This window comes from Ursus maritimus, unplaced genomic scaffold, assembly GCF_017311325.1.
Source record: "Ursus maritimus isolate PB19 unplaced genomic scaffold, ASM1731132v1 scaffold_28, whole genome shotgun sequence".
Taxonomy (NCBI): Eukaryota; Metazoa; Chordata; class Mammalia; order Carnivora; family Ursidae; genus Ursus; species Ursus maritimus.
Window position 1 is genome coordinate 15,266,474 of NW_024425341.1, and position 21,132 is coordinate 15,287,605.

Here is a 21,132-nt window from a genome sequence, read left to right on the forward strand (position 1 = left end):
AGCATTTTGAGTATTTTTCTTTGGCTCTAAGTCAGATGTTTAGTGCTTTCCCAGCTATTATTATTTGAGAAATCAATGCTAAGTTTGACCAAAGAAGTAGTTTCTTTTCATAGTCTATGGAAATACAGGCGAGACTATTTTCAAAGTTGAGAAACCACTACATTAGTGCAACCTGAAATCTACTCAAATGTGTTAACAACTCAATCTGTAGAAATACACATGAAGCAGAAAAAGGTTGAGTTGGTCAGATTTAAAACCTCGTGAACATGTAAGGTGTTCTGGTTTGGCTGGTACCCATTTCACCTGACACCTTTGTTTTCTTTTTTCTACACAAGAATAAACACTGGTCCTTGTTAGCTGGTGTCTTACACTAGTGCAAAGACCATGTGAAAAGACAGTAAACAAAAACATCATACTTGAGCTATAGTGTGTGTCCAGACTCTCTTCCAGTTGGTTCTCTAGAGCCATTCCGGGCTCATTCATAGCATCTACTTACCTAAGGATATTTTTTAAAGAACTTTGAAACATGTTTGCATGTTATATTAAGATTAATGTGTGATTAAGGCTGCTTTTTATTAATACCCACCTTTCACAATAAATGTTTGATTAGGTCATTTAAGATGCTTTTAATACTAGACTTCAGGAGGCTATACTTAAGGAAAAAGGTACAAATTCTAAACTCTTGACAGTAGCTTTTCTTTCATAGTTGAATAAAAGACAAGAACTGAAGCTTTCTGTGATAATCAATTTTTTAATTCGTCATTAACAGAATTCTACTTTGGAGCATTATTTTTTTGTCTCATTTTAATTAAGCACCTTTATCTGTCAAACAAGAACTGTTAAGTATTAATAAATTCAGGTCAGGAGATCTCCTTACACTGTAAAACCTTCCCTGGAAGACGCAACACAAAGGCTAGTTTTTTATAAATCACAAACTAGTACTGTCCTTTCTGAGTAGCGAGGAGCTCCTTTACATAGCATAAACCAGAGCTTAAAATCACTTATCAAAAGGCCCCATTTGGTTTTACTGGTGCTCAGAGATGAATCATCTTAACACATTTCCCCCAACAGTAAGCTATCAAATACTGAATCCTGGCTACAAACAAGAACAAAGATCTACCTTGGGTACTGTCACCAGTTGTGTTTTTGCTGTCACTTTCCTGCCGTGAGAAAAAGCTGCAAGTGATTTGTTTGGCATCGCCCCAACAGTCCTATTTTAACTTTCTGTTGGTGTAAGAACAATTAAAGGATGAGCAATTAGTCACCCAGACTGCCTTATGGTGGGACATCCTCTTCCATCTCTCTTTCTGAGGATGGAAATCAAGGGAACACTGTGCTGCAGGACACATGTAAGTCAAAATAGGGAAAACCTGCTCATTCATAATGGAGTAACAGTGTTTTCACAGGTGGTTTTCTTGAAGCGTGAATCACATTACTACATTCATTTTGTAAGAACATGTTCTACAAAGCGTTTGTATTTGATTTCTCTAGAGAACGTAGTTATTGTCAGACATGCCATATTCCCCTGTTGAACACAATGTCCTCGAGCTTTATGGTCTGTTTCTAATTGTCCTCAGAATCATTTTACCAACGCATACTTACCTCACCCTGTCATCCACCCCTTCTCAAAAGACCTATGTTCTGACCAGGCTGTAGATCAATTTCGCCTGTAGTAGCTCTGGTAGACTATTAGGAAAAGTGTATCTTTAAAGCAATTTTGATTGTCAGTGCAAAGGCAATTTCATATAGACAGCTAATAAAGGTGATCAACCAGACTTTATTATGGTAGAACAAGAGGGAATTATGGATAAGCACTGCCTGATAAATGTCCCATCATTGTATTCAGATGCAGTAAGTTCATCTTTGAAAATACAAACCCTCTTTTCACTGCACAATGGCAAATATTCACTAAAGTATACGAAGTATTTGTACAATATTTAAAAAAAATTCTTAAAAATTTTACCTATATGGTAGAATTTTTAAAAATAGGAAAAAAAATCAAAATTATCAGCTAAATGGACTATCTGGATAGTTGAGTATAAGTGTCTTCAAGTTTGAGTTGAACAATTAAATTTTTTTAAACAAAATGCTTAAAATGTTTTTAAGGTACATTTTATAAATATATACAAAATGTAGGTCTATTTGATGCTTTATTCACTCAGGTAAACTTTTACTGCATATCTAATGAGATATGCCATCATTTCTAAAAATGACAGCCACCTAGATTAAAAACAAAACAAAAGCCTTTCAAGATTGTCCACTGTATGAAAACAAAAAGGGAACCATTACAACTTAATGAAAAAAAATTTATTTATAAAATTTTTTTTAATCTGATTCTGATGGGTACTGACTTACGTATTTCAATAATTACACAAAAGACCTAAAGGAAAAATTTAACAGTACTCTAGCAAGGTAAGGAATAAAACCCCCTTTTTGTTTCTTATCTTCTATTTTGACAAGAAGGAACACATCACAGAATCCTGTCCACAAAAATGGCTATAGTACTGTGCTTTGAAAATAACCTGGCTGCATATAATTCTTAACACATCAGGTGATGCTGTTGCCCTTAAGACTTCCTGCAGTAGCTATAGGTTCCAGTCTGGCACTTCAGGTAATAAAAAGATGATGACCAAAAAATGCTTTAAAAGTAAAAATGCATCATATCTTCTGAGATTTCCTGAAACAGATTGTCAGATCAAAGTCTTTAGCTTAAAAAAAAAAATCTGAAAAGAGGTGCCACCCTATTATTCAAAGAATTATACTCAGATGATCTATAAAATGGATTTGGCTGACATTGATTCTTTCACAAACTCATTTAAATATAAAACTTTACATTTTTAGAAAGAATGAGTATTTGCAAGGATCTTTTTTACTCCATTATTCTCTGGTCTCCTAGTCTATTATATGTTGCATTTTCGTCTAACTCCGACTTCGGAAAAGTCTAATACCATTTTCTTTTTGATTAAGTACCAGTTCCTTAGCTGTGTAAGTTTTAAAAGATAATCTGCTTTAAATTCTCAAAATCAGTACCAAAAAAGGTTTACAGCTTATTCTAATCTCTAACATTTACAAAACTTACACTCCACTCAAAAAAAAAAAGAATAAAACTTTTTCAAATAGTGCATACAAGGCACAAGAGCTTCCTAGTATATTCACTGAAGCCCAACATTTTGGCATCAACTAACACACCACTTGAGTTTACCTTCAACTCAATTTCCAAACAGCATTACCATTTAGTTCTAAAAGGATATGTTTTCTTTTAATGATTTGCATAATTTAATCTTAAGTATTTGAAGAACTATAAAGTTTAACTATCATACTTCTGATGAGGGGACACAGAAATAATATAGTTACCAATGGAGGATTAATCTATCCGCCCATTAAGAATTCTTAACAGATTTCAATATTTTTGTTATGTTCAAGAGAACAAATAACCTAAAAAAATTGAGGTTTTTAAAAAAGCCAGACTGGCAAAAGAACATCATAAACCAATCTTTGTAATTGTTTTTATAGATTTTTCCCCAATTTAAGAAGATCAGAAGAGATGAAAAATATATTTTGGATGTAACAGTAATGTATAAGTTGTAACAAAAATTTGCTAGCTAGTTGCTTATCAGTGACCGGGGGCTTCAATGATCATACTTCTTTTCCAGCAGTGAACAAAGGCTAGAAGGCTAGAATTAGATTAAAGTCTGGCAAAAATGGTGGTTATCTTCAACTGTAGGCCACTCAAAATTTGCAATGAATTAATAGTCATTATAGTTCACTGTCTGGGGCTGGATTCACAACAGAGCGAATGAACAAGTCTGATATGTTACCTGCACCTCACAGATAACTAATAAAGCTGTCATTACACTGTAATTAGAAATCTTTTAAATTTCAATATCTTAATAGGCTCAATTTTCTGAATCAGAAAATCAGAAGATTAATGGGCTTTTTAAATGTACACATTGTACCACCCAAATATTTGGGTAAAAATCAGCCCGTGAATTTATTCCAAGTTTTTATGATGGAAGATATTTTTGCCCTTGATTCATAAACTTTAATTACTTCTAATATTTAGCAGGAATTCATGTTAGTTGAAACAATGTGTATATTGGATTTAAAAATGCGTTATGTTTTAAGCAACGGCTTGGAGAGAACTAACCAATTCATATTCTGCATATCCAGCCAAAGGGAAATGGAAACAGTAGGCCAATGGTGCCTTCCTGTGGGAAGCCTCTTCCATCCGCCTGCAGCATTGATACCTTGAAATGAAACAGAAATCATGAAACTATTGTGTTAACTATAAAAAACAAAATACTAACCAATTCATTCAACGTTTGTTGAACAACATTCCTTGTTCAAAATTAAATGTTTTCTAGGCTAGAAAGCTCAGATATGCTCTTGAACACAGACCTCTACATCAGTGCTTCTCAAACTATAATGTGCATATTACAAGCCCCAGAGGATTTTGTTAAAATGCAGAAAATGCAGATTCTGATGCAGTTGGTCTAGGGTAAGGTCCAAGATCATACACTTCTATTGAGCTCCTAGGTGATGCCAGTGCTGCTGGTTTGGGGCCCCAATCTGAGTGGCAGGGTTCCTTTCTGCATGTGTCTGAGGCCAGTAGGAGTTTAGGAGTGACAGCTGAGTTGGACTAGGGATTTGGGGAAATAATCTTGAAATTTCATGTGCGTACAAGCACAGCATTTTTTATTTGACTAAGAGGGAAGGTTGAAAAGGCTAAATTTAACTTACACATTAGTGCTGCTTTGGGTCTAGGTACATAACTATCTGCAAAGTATGATGAACTAATATTTTATAAAAAGACCACAGATAACTTGACTAATGTAAGTCAAAAAGAAAAGAGAATATGAAAATATCATTCAGTAATATAATTAAACCATAGCAATATCAGATAATATTATTCAATATAATGTGGACTGAACGAATTTCAAGTCTGAGATGTAAAGCAGGAAAAACTATTTTTGAAACTTTTTAAAATCTATTTGGAATAGTAGCTACCTTGGGCAAATGCAATTTTTTAAAGAAACATTTAAATGTCACTGGTGAGATCAATAGAATGAAAAACATTACATCACAAAATCACTGTTTTTTTACATCACGGCTGATTCATGCTGCCATTTGGTTATTATAACCATTTATGTCATATATTCATATGTAATAAAATCGAGTTTCTGTGAGATGTTTAATTTTAATGATGTTATTCTATCACTTATTTACAAAATGCTTATTTAGAACCTACTATGTGTCTGGTATTGTGTAAAGTGTTGAGAATAATGATGACCAAACCACACCGTGGGTCATGAATAAAAATATTGGGAAGTCTATGTGACTTACACACAATGTTTACTACGTAAACTTGTAAAATATTTAACACATATGACCTCACAAACATGGGCAATTAGAACTAACAAGTGAAAACCCTGAAAAAAAATCCTGTGAAACTTTATATGCTTTATAAAATTATTTTTGTAAAATATTTTATTTGTGGTATTAGTGATTTAGATTTGTGTATTCATAATTACATTTTAAGAATTACTTCCAGAAATTTAATATTGTCTCTTTGCTATTTAACCAAATTAAGACGAAATTTTCACGAGCCTAACCACAGTTACGAATGATCTGATCTACCACACCATCACACACGGTTATCCCAAACCAATACACCATCACACATGGTTATCCCAAACCAATACACCATCACACACGGTTATCCCAAACCAATACATTAGTCAACTGGCAAACTGCCAGATCCGTATTTTGCTGTTTTTACATAGCCATTTACAAAAACCAAAACAAAACAAAGAAACAGATTTAAAAAAAGAAACACAGATTTTGAAAAAGAAAATGGGTTAAAAAACAAAGAAAAAAAAGCAGATTATCAGTGAAGTGTTTTAACACAAATGGGTTTGTTTCAGATTCCCCTCTGTTGCTTTCTTTAGACTTTAGGATTCTGGACTGCAGTTTTGTATTTTGTCTTGATAATTTTACTGTTCAACTCTACACTGGGTTTATTCTAACAACACATATAGTTTGTTTTGTTTGGGTGTTTACGGCTTTGTTCCAAAAGGGCTCTTTATTATATTGACTGGAGGCTTATCAATAAATAATCTTTTAAAGATTATTTAAATTGATTAGGAGCAACAGGTTTAAAAAAATTTATGGTTTAAAGAAAATGATTTGGAGCACTTGTTATTTTAAGGAGAACACATGCTATGGGGTCCTACTGTAACCAAAAATAGGGATGAGGAAGGTCTGCACTAACGATATAATTATGTTGTACTTAGGCCGAGTGAGGTTTTACTGACAGATGGTCAAGATTATAACCACTGTATAAAGGAAGGACAGCAAAAAATAAAAATAAAAAATTGCAAGTTCCTATCATATGGCAAATCATCATGTAAAGTTCAATAGTGTAGGAATAATCCTTGCCATTTAGTGCATTACTATAAAAATGAATTTTGTTCACCAACTTATTTCTACTATTTGTCAAGTTAACGTTACATACTAGCTAATACCAAAGCTAGGTCCACACTCAGAGGTCCCAGCATGATTAATAGGACCCTAAGGGTGAACTAAAACGTCTTAAAATTTCAATCACTCAAAAATAAATAATAATGTTTATGGTTGCTATTAGCCCTAAGAGAACTGAAAAGCTGTTAAAAATACAAAACATAACAATAAAGGAAAAACACCTTACTTTCATAAAATGAATTTATTTTGTTTGAAGAGTTAAGTCTCATTCTCCATGGTCAATGCAGGATTGCTCATACCTTCAAGAAAGAACACAAATTAGCATTTTGTTTGGGGGGGTATTGCTTTCGAACAAATAGACAGAGACTTGTTTATTCATTCCTGAATCCACCCCAATCCAAAGGTGCCCTTGCACGTAGCACAGGTTTTTGAGACGCTCACATGGAAACAGACACACACACACACACACACACACACACACGATACAGTAGTGTTGGCAATGACCAGTGTCACAAAAGGCACTTTAGAAAGAGATATACAGGGGCACCTGGGTGGCTCGGTCGGTTAAGCATCAGACTCTTGATTTCGGCTCAAGTCATTATCTCAGGGTCATGGGATTTAGCCCCGAGTGGGGTCTGCGCTGGGTGTGGAATCTGCTTAGGATTCTCTCTCTCCCTCTCCCTCTGCCCCCCCCCCTTGTCTCTCCCTCTCGAAAAAAATAAATAAATAAAAAGAGATGTATACCTGAGGAAGTGGGAGGGGTGAACAAAAACACGAAAGATACATTGGACCTGGCAACTCACATCATCTCACTCTTCCTAATTCTACGTTTCCCTCCCTCATTCTGGTGAAACTAATCTTTGAGGCCTTTCTCACCTCGTCCTTCTCACATCTCTCTTCCTTCTTTTACACCACCCTTTAAACTTTAAATAAGTTCTCAATTCATCCAACCACGTAACAGAAAACTAATCTAACATGCCAATGATTAACAGCACACAGAAACTAAGAAATCGCTTCTATATGCAGAACTACACCAGGCAACATGAATCCCTTCTGAAAGAAAGGGAGCTCTTTGTCTTTCTACCCCCCTGGAAAACTGACCCCCAACTATACATCACTTCTTTGCCTCTAAGGAAACTGATGGATTCAAAGGGCCAATAGGTGGCATCAATTTTTGTTTAGGCAATGTCTAGTCCTTCCCATAGATGGAATGGCAGGTTTGAAGGTGAAGAGACAGAACAAATTATGGAAACCCACACGATGGGGATCTTCGGAGGGCATATATATTCCTTAAGAACAAGACTCTGGGGCACCTGGGTGGTGCAGTCGTTAAGCGTCTGCCTTCGGCTCAGGGCGTGTTCCCAACATTCTGGGATCGAGCCCCACATCAGGTTCCTCTGCTAGGAGCCTGCTTCTTCCTCTCCCACTCCCCCTGCTTGTGTTCCCTCTCTCACTGGCTGTCTCTGTCAAATAAATAAATAAAATCTTAAAAAAAAAAAAAAAGGAACAAGACTCTTTAAAGAAAGCCTATATATTTTAGGAGAATATGACTGATTGTAGACTTTAGAATTTTTACTTAAGACTGTCTATTTTTCACTATCACTAAATCCCAAAGAGATTTCAAATAAAACAACAAACATTTTAAGAGGCAAGGAGCCAGGGTGCCTGGATGGCTCAGTCAGTTGACTGCCTTTGGCTCAGGTCCTGATCTCAGGGTCCTGGGATCAAGCCCCCACATCAAGCCCCGAATCAGGCTCCCTACTCACCAGGGAGCTTGCTTCTCCCTCTCCCTCTGCCCTTCCCCCTGTTCAAGTTCTCTCTCTCTCTCAAGCTCTCTGTCTCAAATAAATAAATAAAAATTTTAAAATAAATAAATAAAGTGCAGGGAGCCAAAGTCAGGCAGCACTACGATAGAGTTTGAAGAAAGGATTAGAAATGAAGGAGAGATTTTCTGACTAATAATGCCTTAATCATGGATGTATGGTTTTATGCTTATTTATAGGGACACCACACATATATACATACACCTGCAAGTATCGTCACATGTTTTGGTTAATCCTCACCAACCCTGGGAAATAAGTAGCATTTTAAAGAAAGAAAGCTACGTCTAGGGGCGTCTGGGTGGCTCAGTCAATTAAGCAGCTGCCTTCACTCAGGTCATGATCCCAGGGTCCTGGGATCGAGCCCCGTGTCGGGCTCCCTGCTCGGCGGGGAGCCTGCTTCTCCCTCTCTCTCTGCTGTTCCCCCTGCTTGTGCTCTCTCGCTCTCTCTGTCAAATAATTAAATAAAATCTTTAAAAAAGCAAGCAAGCAAACTACGTCTAAAAGAGATTAGGTTACTACAAATATCACACACTGATTAGGGTCCAAATTCGGGTTTAAAATCAGGTCTGACTTCAAAGCCTTGCCTTTTCTTTGCCAATAAACTATGTTGACTGAAGTAGTCAGAGATTGAAATCAACAACAATAACAAGGGAAATGTGAGTGGGATCTGAAGAAATAACAGCTGAAGTTATGGTAATTATTCAGTAACTTTACTTTGACATTTTGAAACTGGATAGAAATCTTGAAGTAAAAGAACTATGTAATTTAAGATCCTTTTTAGTAGATATTTTCAATCTTGTGTCTGAGCTGATTACATTTTTCCATTAAATATTTATATTTTGAGTATATTTGTATCATTTTATTAAATAGGCAGTAGTAACTGTTTCTTAAACTGGAATAAAAGCAATGCAGATCTTTCACAAAATGATCTTCTTCAGCCAACAGACATGAATCAAAGTACTTTACAGACAGAAGTTCCTGGAGATAATTCTAAATTTACAATGGGAAGCAAGAAAGATTCTGTAGGTAATATGATAGAATTTTTATATTTTCACCTTTTAAAAATAAAATCTACTGAAACAGCCAAGTAAGCACACCCTTACCAGCTTTGCCTTTCCCCGGGTTTGTGCTGCTCTCTGTCCAAGACTGAGAATCAGTGAGAAGGTGGCTCTGGGACTCTCGCAATGGCTTTGCAGGAAACTGATGGTTTTCAGGACTAAATAATAATAATCGTCATCATAATCACATGTTAGCTCTTGATAGTATTGAGTGGAGTGTTTCTCAAAGTACAGAATTCAAATCACTTCCCAAGAGAATTGGGGGCACAAGAAATAAGGCATGTATCACACTGACTCACAACGAGAAAACTGTTCCACCTTCCATTCTCTTGTCATTCTTCTGAATACAGTAAGATGACAATCTTTAACTTTGGGAAGTCTCCATTTTTAATAAAGAGAACAGGCTTCCACCTCTGACTTTAGCAGGTGAGGAAATCTAGTTAGGATTTAATAGGATTTTATTATCAATTTTATTTTTTAAGGTTATATTCTATTTCTGGCAAATTATACTAGTTTTCATTTATGACAGTGATATAATGTTTGATTTAAAAACTAGCTTCCACGCCAGTTTAACTAAATATATTAAATAAAAATATCAGTTTTGTAAGCGGTATGTAGATATGGAAAAAAATATATGGGTAATGGTAAAAAGACAAGTTTGAGAGAAACTGGCCTAGTGTTTCTAAGTGGCCTAACTAGTCTTGAACAAAGAATTCTCTATCTTCCTCTGTGAAGCTGAAACAACAAATTTGAGCACTCTCTTGCAGAAATGTTGAAAACGTCTGACATCACCAGGTCTTACAAACGTGACATTTAATATGGGGAATGAAGAGTCTTAAAAGAAGAATGTAAGTTTTAAAATTTAAGTAGACATGCTATATATCGACGTATTGAATGGCATGAAAACATACAGATTAAAATAACATTTCACTTAGCTGGAAGAAAAATATTGGCATGGAAACTGTAAGCGTAGTTTTAGAACACTCTGAAATAGTAATCACAATAATGTGCAAAAGAAAAAAAATACTTAAAATTCTTCCGAGAATAATTTCACATATGTGAGTTGACTATACTATATTTTTGAAAGGGTATGCTTTTGTTCCTTAATAATTACCTCATATCTAAATTTGAAAACATTTCAATTTTGTGTAACTTTAACATCCCCTTATTGAAATTTTGGAGGTAAATCTTTAAAAATAAAAAGCATGTCTCCTATTTATACGGGGAAAAAAGAAAACCTCTTTTACTCTAATTATTCTTCAAGAGAGGAACCATACACCAGGTACAGCATAGTAACTAGGTCCTGGTTTAGGGACTCCTTGCAGATTCGTTATCACTAGTAAGACTCTAACAAATGACAAGGAAGGATCCATCCATTCAACAGTACTCACTGAGTACCAATTACATCCATGAATATGGTCTTTGATCGCATGGAAATTTCATTGTAATTGAGGAGGAATAATAGTAAATAGCAAATATATAATAAGTCAGGTGACGGTAAGAGCTATGACAATTGAAAAAGAGAGGTACGGGGAACTGGAGGAGCAGGTTGCTATTTTACAAAGGGTTTTCAAAGATGGCCTCTATCGTGAAGTTACACCTGAGCTAGAAGTGAGTAAGAGAAGGTCAAAGAGCATTCAGATACCTGGAGAAAAACGGTTAGGAAGAGGAATTGGCAAGTACAAAGGCACTAAATAAGGGACATGCTTGGTATATTTGAGGATCTGCAAGATCTGTGTGTCCGAGAATTGTGAGTGATGGGAAAGTGGCAAGGGGATGACATCACAAAGCTACCGGGGCCAGATTAGACCAGCTAAGGTAAGGACACGCATTCGCTTTAATGCTGGTTAAGATGGGAAGCCAACGGAGGGTTCTGAGCACGAGAGTGACACAATCTGATTCTTAATGGAAAACAGACTGGAGTAGGGCAAAAATGGAATCAGAAAGATCAGTAAGGAAGGCATGGAAATAATCCACGTGAGAAATGAAGGCTCGGACCAGAAAGCAGTCTGAAGGTGGTAAGAAAGTACTTGGAACATTGGTATATTTTGAAGGGGCATGTGAAAGGATTTGCAAATAGAGTAAATGCAAGGTCACTGAAAGAGGAATCTAGGATGACTCCACAGTTCCTGGCCTGCGCACCTGGGAGACTGAGGGTCACTAATATGGACATATGGAAGAATGGAGGAGAATCAGATTTGAGCTTAAGGGGGGAGTGTCAACATCTGGCAGGAGATGACTTTTAGACATTTAAGTGGGACTGTTGAGTAGACAGTCAGACATAAAACTCTCGAGTACAGAGGAGAGATCATCACTTGCAATGCCAATTTTATATGGGCTAATCAGGGGAAATTATAGATTTATGTAAAAGATACTTTAGCTGTCAAAATTCAATCCCAAAATTTAAAGGAAAGGGAAGAGAAGCCCACAGTGGTTACAAGATCGCCTTAGGGCAAGAGTGCCAGAACTAGGATTTCTCCCAAAGCCTACGGTACACTTAGTAGAAGGAGAGATACTATCTCACAAACCCAAATCTTCTTGAACTACAAAAACCACTTAAAAGGCAAGAAGCATTATTGAAAACTATTAGTAAACTTTATAAAAGCCTGAAAACATTCTAAATAATCTATTAATATGGGATTTTTCTGCATCAAGATATAAGAAAAACCCCTAACCCTTGAATGGTCAAGCCAAACTCAGAGGGCCCACCTCAGTAAGACTCTGGTGCCTTGAATGTCCCTGTAAATCACATCAGAATGGCCTCCTCATTACCTTGTTGAGTCTGGTCTGTATAAAGCTCACTCCAGGGATGGGGTGGCAAATAGGCTTCATCTCGTGACAATTTAAAATGTTTTGGAATGGCTACCAGGGTCACTGACTCAAGAAGAATTTGAGGGTCATGACGGCCTCCACCAGAGGAAGTACTGTGATCAATACGAAATCCACACGGGATGGGAGGAATGTAGGTACTGGGGTTACATACATGGCATTCCCAGCTAAGAAAATCTCTAAAAGTAAACTAAGAATGATATTATGGTTATGCTCCTGCCATCGGTTTTCATTTAAATACTAGAGGTATGGCCATATTCAAATAAATCTGTCTTCAGCATGTAAAAATTAGTGTTTCAAACTTACAAATTCATACATAGTGTTTAAAAAGTTTAAGTAGTTTTGCCTTTTGTTGGTTAGTATCGAAGTCAGAATCAAATTTCGAGGTCTTCCTCAAGTTCTTGACAAACTGGAACCAGAACAGACTTCAAGCAAGGGCAAAAGTCTCCAGACATGAAGTCTCCAAGACTCCTTTCCTTTCCGCTGAAATGGCTCGGATGATGTTTACAGGTTTTTAACAAGCATTAATAATATGGTTCACTATCAAGCGGGTATCAGATATTCGATTTAATATCTAAAAGCTTAATCCAGGGAACTTCTTCTATCTCTTTATAACATTACAGTTACCACAGACAGAAAGGACCTGGAGGGTCAGAGGGCAAGTTTACCGTCTGTTCATCTGATCACTAGGGGAGCTAATTTGGACTTAATATTCTCTTCTTCCAAGCACTACCTTTTAAAAATCAATCAACCAAAACGTATGGAGAATTACCACCTGTTTACCCACCACCCAGAGTAACAACAGAGTTTTACGAGTCTAACTGAAGCTCCCTATGTCTCCTTCCCCAACCGTACTTTCCTCTCCCCCTATTCCAAGTGGGAACCATTAGAGTAAATCATCTTATGTTATTAATTTTTTTCTAAAGAAATATGTAGCCAAAGGACACAGGAGGATAAGATATATTATTTGAAAGTAAAATAGAAAAAATACAGGATTACTTTTTCAGTGATGAATTCAGTCCTGCGGGAGTAGATGCTTGCTCAGGATCTTGATTAACAAGGCAAGTCGGAAAGGAGCAGCCATCACCTAGGCTATAATGAAAATTAAAACTTACAATTGAGCAGTAAACAAGACAGCCGAGTGAAACTGTCACAACATGATGTTTGCAAGCAGAACACAGTCATACTATGGGCAAAACACGAATATCAGACATTGGCTTCCATACGGCACGTTTAGGGAGGTGATGCGTTAACTGACTTCCGCATCAATATAACAGTGAATCATAAAATAATTCTTTAAAGAACAGGAATTCCTATGCAGGATTATAGTGCTTCTGTTGGATTACTTTCATTGGTTTAAAAACTGAATATTTTCACCACAAAGTACCTTGAAAAAATGGGTAGCAACCAGTACTTCTTTTCATCGCCAAAAACTTGTCGCATGTTTTTACTGAAACCCAAGCTGAATCCATTCTTATCTGTTCCGTGTCGAAATACGGGACTTCTAAACGCCTCTACAAAAGACGGCAGAGCAACCATGTGAGTACAGAACATATCTAGTAACTCCCACAGTTCGAAATGACTGGACTGAATGAGGGAACTCTAAAGAACGATGACTAGCCTCTTGTGAATACTTATGTTCCTATCAACAGCTCTGCAACACGGGCTGTCTATTCTGTTTTTAAATAATCACAAGATATGATGACATTTATTTTAGTTTTTAAAGAACCCTTTTACTATTACAGCAGCACGGTGCATTGCAAAAAAAATTAGAAAACACGAATAAACAAATAAATTAAAACTTCACGTCTTCTGGACCTTTTTTAGATACATGTGTGGATGGATAGATGAATGGATGGATATAGATATACACAAGCCTACACAGTTGTTTTTAACCAATGAGACTGTGCTTTACATTCATTCTACAAATTCCCTTTTTCAGTCAATAAATTCCATTTTCTAATTTTGTTTAAATTTTATCTCCTCCAATCATACATTTTTTCCAGCTGGCCAAAAATTTACTTTCAAGCTGGCTTGTCTGAAGCAGGATCTGGTGCAGAAGCAAACACTGTGTCTGGTTATACCTGCTCTGCAGATGGAAGTCCAGGTTCAGAGAGGCTGTGGGATGTGTCCAAGACCACACAGCCAATAAATGACAGACTGGAACTTGAACAAGATGATCAATGTCCCTACCATTATGCTACAAATGCTTCTTTAAATAATTCTGAGAGGCAAAATCTAAACTTTTATTTGGGGAACATGAACAAACGTAGAAGTATAATGATTTTTGGTCCATCATTTAAAAAGGAAAATTCTAACAGAGTCGTGGTGCTATGAAAAGTGTGACACTTTGCAAGATCCTTAGCATTTGTTACCCTGCATTATGTAGCTTTTAATAAAACATTTTTATAATTATAGGACCATATCATCCAGAGGAAGTCCTTTCAGTGTTACAAGTTAAATCTAAAAGTTCCTAGAAGTCAAATGCTTCTAGAAATAATTCATTTTCTTCTGATGAATTATAATTTAATTATCCAACATACAATCTGAAATGAGATACTTTGTTTAGAAATTACTAGACCAATATGTTCACCTGCACAGTATTTGCTGTAGGAAGACTTCAACTGAATATTAAAAAATAACATTCACTGACTATATACCATAATTAATCTTCACTACTATAATCACGGTGTCTCTCAGTTTTAAGTGTCCTTTGAGATCATAAGGATTTATAAGCCCTGACTGTATTCCCAAACTCCTAATCTTAGTCTAGAATATACTACTTAGCTTAGTCCCTACTTAATTCTCAAACCTCAGTGTATTTTTTGTTCTTTAGCTTTCTATGGTCTAGCCACATAGATAGTTTTACAAACATTTCTAGCTCTTCTCCTATAGGGCTTTTTTTTTTTTTTTATAAACTGGAGTGAAATTCACAGCATATAAAATTAACCATTTTAATGGTGAACAAATCAGTGGCATTTAGTACATTCACAATTCTGTGCAATTAATTACCAAGTTCTAAAATACTTTCATCACCCTAGAAGAAACTTCATAACCATTAAGCGATCTGTCCCTATTCCCCCTGCTTTTCATCCTCTGAAAACCACCAATATGCTTTCTTTTTCTATGCACTGACCTAATCTGGATATTTCACATCAATGAAACTATATGATATGAACCTTTTGAGATCAGTTTCTCACTTACTTAGCATGTTTTTGAGGTTTGTGCATGTTGTAGGGAGCCTCAGTATCTCATTTCTTCTGATGGCTGAATAATATTCCATTGTCTAGAAAATATCACATTTTTTCCATCCATTCATCTTTCACGGACATTTGGATTGTTTCCATCTTTGGGCTATTGTGAAGAGTGCAGCCATGAATGCTGACAGAAGGATCTGGTGGAGTCCCTGCTTTCAGTTATTTGGGATATATATATATCAAAGCGTGTAATTATTAGGTCATATGATAAGTTCGTATTTGACTTTTTCGGGAACTGCCACTGTTGTTTACAGTGGATTCACCGTTTTATATTCCTACTAGCAAAGCGTGAAGGCTCTGATTTCTCCATCCTTAGCTACGCTTGCTTTCTATTTTGTTGATCTGGGTGCAAAGTGGTACTTACGGTTTTGATTATCCTGCCTTAATGATTAATGATGTTGAGTATGTTATGTGCTTTTTGGCCAAGTTTATATTTTCATTGGAGAAATGTCTATTTAAATGCCTAATCAGGGGCGCCTGGGTGGCTCAGTCGATTGAGTGTCCGACTCATGGTTTTGGCTCCAGTCATGATCTCAGGGTCCTGAGATTAAGCCCCAGGTCAGGCTCCACACTCAGTGGGAAGTCTGCTTGACATTCTCTCTCCCTCTCCCTCTGCCCCTTCCCTTCTCTCTCTCTCTCTCTCAAATAAATAAAATAAATAAACCTTTAAAATAAATAAATTCCTATTCAAATTGTTTGCCAATTTTCGAATTGAGTTGTCTTTTTCTTGTTGAGTTGTATGATTTCTTTTTATATTCTGAATAGTAGGTGCTTATCAGATAAATGATTTGTAAACATTTTTCTCATTCTGTAGGTTGTCTTTTTACTTTTTTGACAATGTCCTTTGATTTTTAAAAATTTGGTAGAGTCCAATTTATCTATTTTTTTTTTCGTTTGTTACTCATGCTTTTGGTATTATATCTAAGAATTCATTGCCATACTAAGGTCCTGAGGGTTTATTCCTATGTTTTCTTCTAAGTGTTTTAAAGTTTTAGCACCATTTGTTAAAGACACTATTATCTTCTCCATGGAATGGTCTTGGTACTCTTGTGGAAAATCAACTGGCCAAAGGTATGTGGCTTATTTCTGGATTCCTCATTCTATCACTGTATTCCATTGGTCTATATCTTTATCCTTGTGCCAGTACCACACTGTTTTGATCACTGTAGCTTTGTAATAAGTTTTGAAATCAGGAAGAACTTTATATTTTGGTGGATACTGTTTTGGCTATTTGGGGCGCCTTGCAATTTCACATGAATCTGAGGATCAGCTTTGCCATTTCTGCAAGGAAGGCCACTGAAATCGTAATCAGGATCACGCTGAATCTGTACATCACTTTGGGTCATATCGCCATCTTCACATTATTAAGTCTTCCAATATATGAACACGGGAAGTCTTACCATTTACCTACGTCTTTAATTTCTTTCAGCCAAGCTTTGTAGTTTTCAGTGTCCTACTGCTGCACTTCCTCAGTTAAATTTATTCCTAGGCATTTTACTATGTTGGATGCTTTTGTAAATGGAATCGTTTCTTTAATTTCCTTTTGGATGGCTCCTAGCTAGCATATGGAAATACAGCTGATTTTTTTGCATATTGGTCTTATGGCATGCAATTTTGCTGATTTTGTTCATTAGCTCTAATAGTTTTTGTTGTTGATTCTTTTTTTTTTTTTTTAAAGATTATTTATTTGACAGAGAGACAGTCAATGAGAGAGGGAACACAGCAGGGGGAGTGGGAGAGGAAGAAGCAGACTCCTAGCGGAGGAGCCTGATGTGGGGCTTGATCCCAGAATGCTGGGATCACACCCTGAGCCGAAGGCAGACGCTTAACGACTGTGCCACCCAGGCACCCCTGTTGCTGATTCTTTAAGGTTATTTATACAGAAGATCATGTCATCTGCAAAGAGATAGTTTTACTTCTTCCTTTTCAATCTGGATGGCTTTATTTATTTTTCTTGACTAATTTTCCAGGCTAGATTTTCTAGTGTCTAAATAGCACTAGTAAAAGTGGCAATCCTTCTTTTGTTCCTGGTCTTAGGGGGAAGATTTTTGTTTTTCACCACTAAGTATGATACTAGCTATAGACTGCTCATAAATGCACTTTATCATTTAAAGCTTGAGGAAGCCCCTTGTGTTGAGGAAATTTGCTAGTGTTCCTAGTTTGTTAAATGTTTTTATCTTAAAAGGGTGTTGAATTTTTTTCTGAACCTTTCTCTGCATCAGTTGAGTTGATCATGTTTTTTCCCCCTTCATTCTACTAATGTGGTTGGTTGACTTTTGTATGTTGAAATATGCTTGCATTCCTGGGATAAGTCCTATTTGGTCACAGTATATAATCTTTTTTATGAGCTGCTAGATTTGGTTTCCCAGTATTTTATTGAGGATTTTTGTATCTATATTCATTAGGGATACTGCTCTACAGCTGTCTTGCATGTCTTTGTTTGGTTTTGGTATTGGAGCAAAGCTGGCCTCACAGAATGAGTTACAAAGAGTTATCCTCTCTTCCAATTTCTGACAGAGTTTGAGAAAAATTTATGTTAAATTTTTTTGGTAGAATTCACCAGTGAAGCCATCTGGTCCTGGGCTTTTCTTTGTTGGGAGGCTTTTGATTACTGATTCAATCTCCTTCCTTGTTACAAGTCTGTTCAGGTTTTTTTCTTTTTCTTTTTTTAAGATTTCTTTATTTCAGTAAGACAGAGAGCAGGAAGGGGGCAGAGGGAGAAGGAGACAAGCAGGTTCCCTGCTCAGGGCTAGATCCCAAGACCTTGAGATCATAAACTGAGCTGAAACCAAGAGTCTGACACTTAACTGACAATGGCCACCTAGGCACCCCATGAACTTCTATTTTTTTAAATTCTCTATTTCTGTTGTCTCCTTTCTAATCTTTATTATTTCCTACCATTTGCTGGCTTCAGAATTACTTTGCTGTTCTTTTTGTACTTCCTTAAGATATAAAGTAATTGATTTGACATATTTCTTCTTTTTTTAATGGAATCATTTATAGCTAGGCATACATAGCCAGTTGAGCACTGTCTTAGCTGCATGCCCCCTGTGTAGGGCTTTTGAACATACCGTTTTCTCTACCTGAGATGTTATGGTTCCTACCATGACTGACTTCTTGGTTAAATACTCACTGTTTTGGTGAGCTCTTTTCTGACCAGTATATCTAAGTAGGATCCCTTCCACAGTCCCCAGCCCCTGATTCACACCTCAGCATCTGTTTGTTTCCTAGATAGCACTTTGCATTTTGCAATTGCTTTTATGTTTGGCTATTGATTTTCTGTGCCCCTCACTAGACTATGTTGCCCTTGTTCACCACCGTATATACACAATGCTTTACACACAATGGACAGTCAATAAATATACAGAACAAGTGCATTTGTAGATGTCTAAGTCGCCATCCCACAAAACAGTGTGGGAAATAAAAATGATTTTTACCACATCGGGAAGGGTTGGCATTTAATCATATGGCAACTTTTGATGAGTATCTACTTACATCTTTAAAGTTCTGTTAACTACAATAATTGAATACTCACCTAATGTAGATTTATTTTTGCTGACTAGCCAACAATGATAGCCAAACAGAGAGGACAAGCTGACAGAAAACATAGCTGCAGCAAAGAATAAAAACATAATATGGAACTTGGCTTGAGTATCGGGTAGGCCATTCTATAAAGAAAGGAAGAAAATAAAATGTTTTGTCAAAGGAATCAGTCTTCCCCTACTTTTGTAAGTAAGATTTTTTTTTTTGCTCTACTTTTGAAAAAAAATTTAGATACGAAGAAAGAGACATGGCTTTATGTTAAAACTCTGAGGAAAAATATATGTCATAAGATTAAAAAATGTTTACTATTAATGAATATAGATATAAAAAGATGTTAAAATTTGGGATATTTATTTTGTTTTTCATAACTGAATCACAGAAAAATTATGGTACTATTTGTGTAAACTATAACACTAGGAAGCAAGATAAAAGGAACTATAAAATATAGTTTTTAATTTACTTCCTGAAAATGTTTTGTTAACACTCTACAGCTTAACAAATGTTTAAATAGTTTTATTATCATGCCTGAAAATGAAGGTTAATTGGCACAATTAGTTACTATACTTATTGATGTTTTTTAACATTACTACAAACAACAGCATCAACTACAAGAACACATACAACAGCACGTCACAATAATGCTTCAAGCTATTTTAAATAATAGCATCACAGAAAAGATCAACACTAGTGCAGAACACTGGTCTAAAACAAACCTGACAATATCCAGGTAACAAAACAGGCCATCTCAAAGCAAAACCAGTTTGTCCCTTATTGCACGTACTGTCCAAGGAGACCTGAACCCACTCGAGAACAGCAGGCTTGGGCTATGGACAGTTAGAGAGGCATCAGAGTAGCTAGCAGGTGTCCCCTTCTGATAGAAGGTCATACTACTTCAATATCCTATACTGACTCAGGTCACCAGTCTCACTCATAGCTTCTGACAGCAGAGTCCTCACAGTGAAAACTCGTCATTCCTTCACATATGTATTTATGGTTTGGAACTAAAACCATCCATGGGAATGAGAAGCAGGGAGGTAATATTCTTTCAGACATTCATTAGGGATCATTCTTCATGCTGGACACTGAAGTCTAGCATGTCCATATGTATATTCCTAGTACTTGGCAATGTAACTGGCATATAAAGGCATTCAATAAATCTGTAGTATTCAATGTGGTTCAAATCTGACCTAAATTATCTAGGAATTTAGAAAGTTCTTACCATAATAAAGGATAATTTAATGAAAACAATAAAGCAATCCTGGCCTGGGATAACTGTTTTGTTTTGTTTTTACCATTGTTTGGGGTCCACAAGGAGTATCTTTGGATATTTATAATACTTGATTTTAATTTTGTTTTGCTTACATTTAAAATATATAGCACAGAAAACAAATGAACTACTTAAAGCCTAATCAAGCAATACTTAATGAAAACTCAGGATATTATAGACATAATAGTTTTAAAAAACAGTCCTTATACACATAAAAAAAAACACTTCCATTTTTAAAGTGAAAAGAAAACTTTGAATATAGTCAGTTCTCATTATTCACAGTGGTCATGTTCTACAAAGGTGTCATGAACAGTGAATCTGTAAATATGGAACCACTGCCCCAGGGAAAATACAGGGTTAGGTTCCTATGAGCCTCTGGTCACAATATTCTCATCAACTGATCAATACATAACCCTGTTCTATGTGTGTTTCTGCTTAAAAACACCGTATTGACATCTTATTTAATATAATTGTTGATTCATTACTTAGAGCCGACAGCAGTGTGACTCATGCCTGCACGAAGCTTACCTAACACATGTATTTTCTCCATAAGGTATATTAACAGTGTTCTTTTGCTTAGAAACACCAGACTTCAGTGCTATGCATGAAGACCATTTTAGGTATAAAAATCACCAACAAAAAGTACAAAAAATGAAAAAATGTGACACTAAACAGACTGAAAAGCATACTTGTTTACCGTATGAGAGACCAAGAAGAATAAACAAGAAGGCAGTATGTTGTGGCCTTGTCTGATCTCAGCTGGGAATGTGCACAGGGGGCGGGTCAAATTTTTCCCACGCTGTGCATGTCTGCAAAGGACCACAAAAGCTCTGTTGAGTACTGATTTGGGGATTACAAATAAATTTCAGCAAGTA

General features: G+C 36.1%; 1 protein-coding gene across 2 annotated transcripts in view; it reads right to left on the reverse strand.

Moving 5' to 3' along the window:
• Positions 1-1,757: 1,757 nt before the first annotated feature.
• ZDHHC2 (zinc finger DHHC-type palmitoyltransferase 2) overlaps positions 1,758-21,132 on the reverse strand; it is a 69,246-nt gene continuing 49,871 nt past the window's right edge. For both annotated transcript variants that reach the window (XM_040643316.1, XM_040643315.1), the window contains 6 exons: positions 18,983-19,115; positions 13,578-13,704; positions 13,190-13,282; positions 9,407-9,519; positions 6,707-6,779; positions 1,758-4,247 (listed from right to left, as the gene is read on the reverse strand). In XM_040643316.1, coding sequence (XP_040499250.1) covers positions 6,739-6,779; positions 9,407-9,519; positions 13,190-13,282; positions 13,578-13,704; positions 18,983-19,115 — 507 coding nt within the window. In that variant the 3' untranslated portion in view covers positions 1,758-4,247; positions 6,707-6,738. The remainder of the gene's footprint in view (positions 4,248-6,706; positions 6,780-9,406; positions 9,520-13,189; positions 13,283-13,577; positions 13,705-18,982; positions 19,116-21,132) is intronic.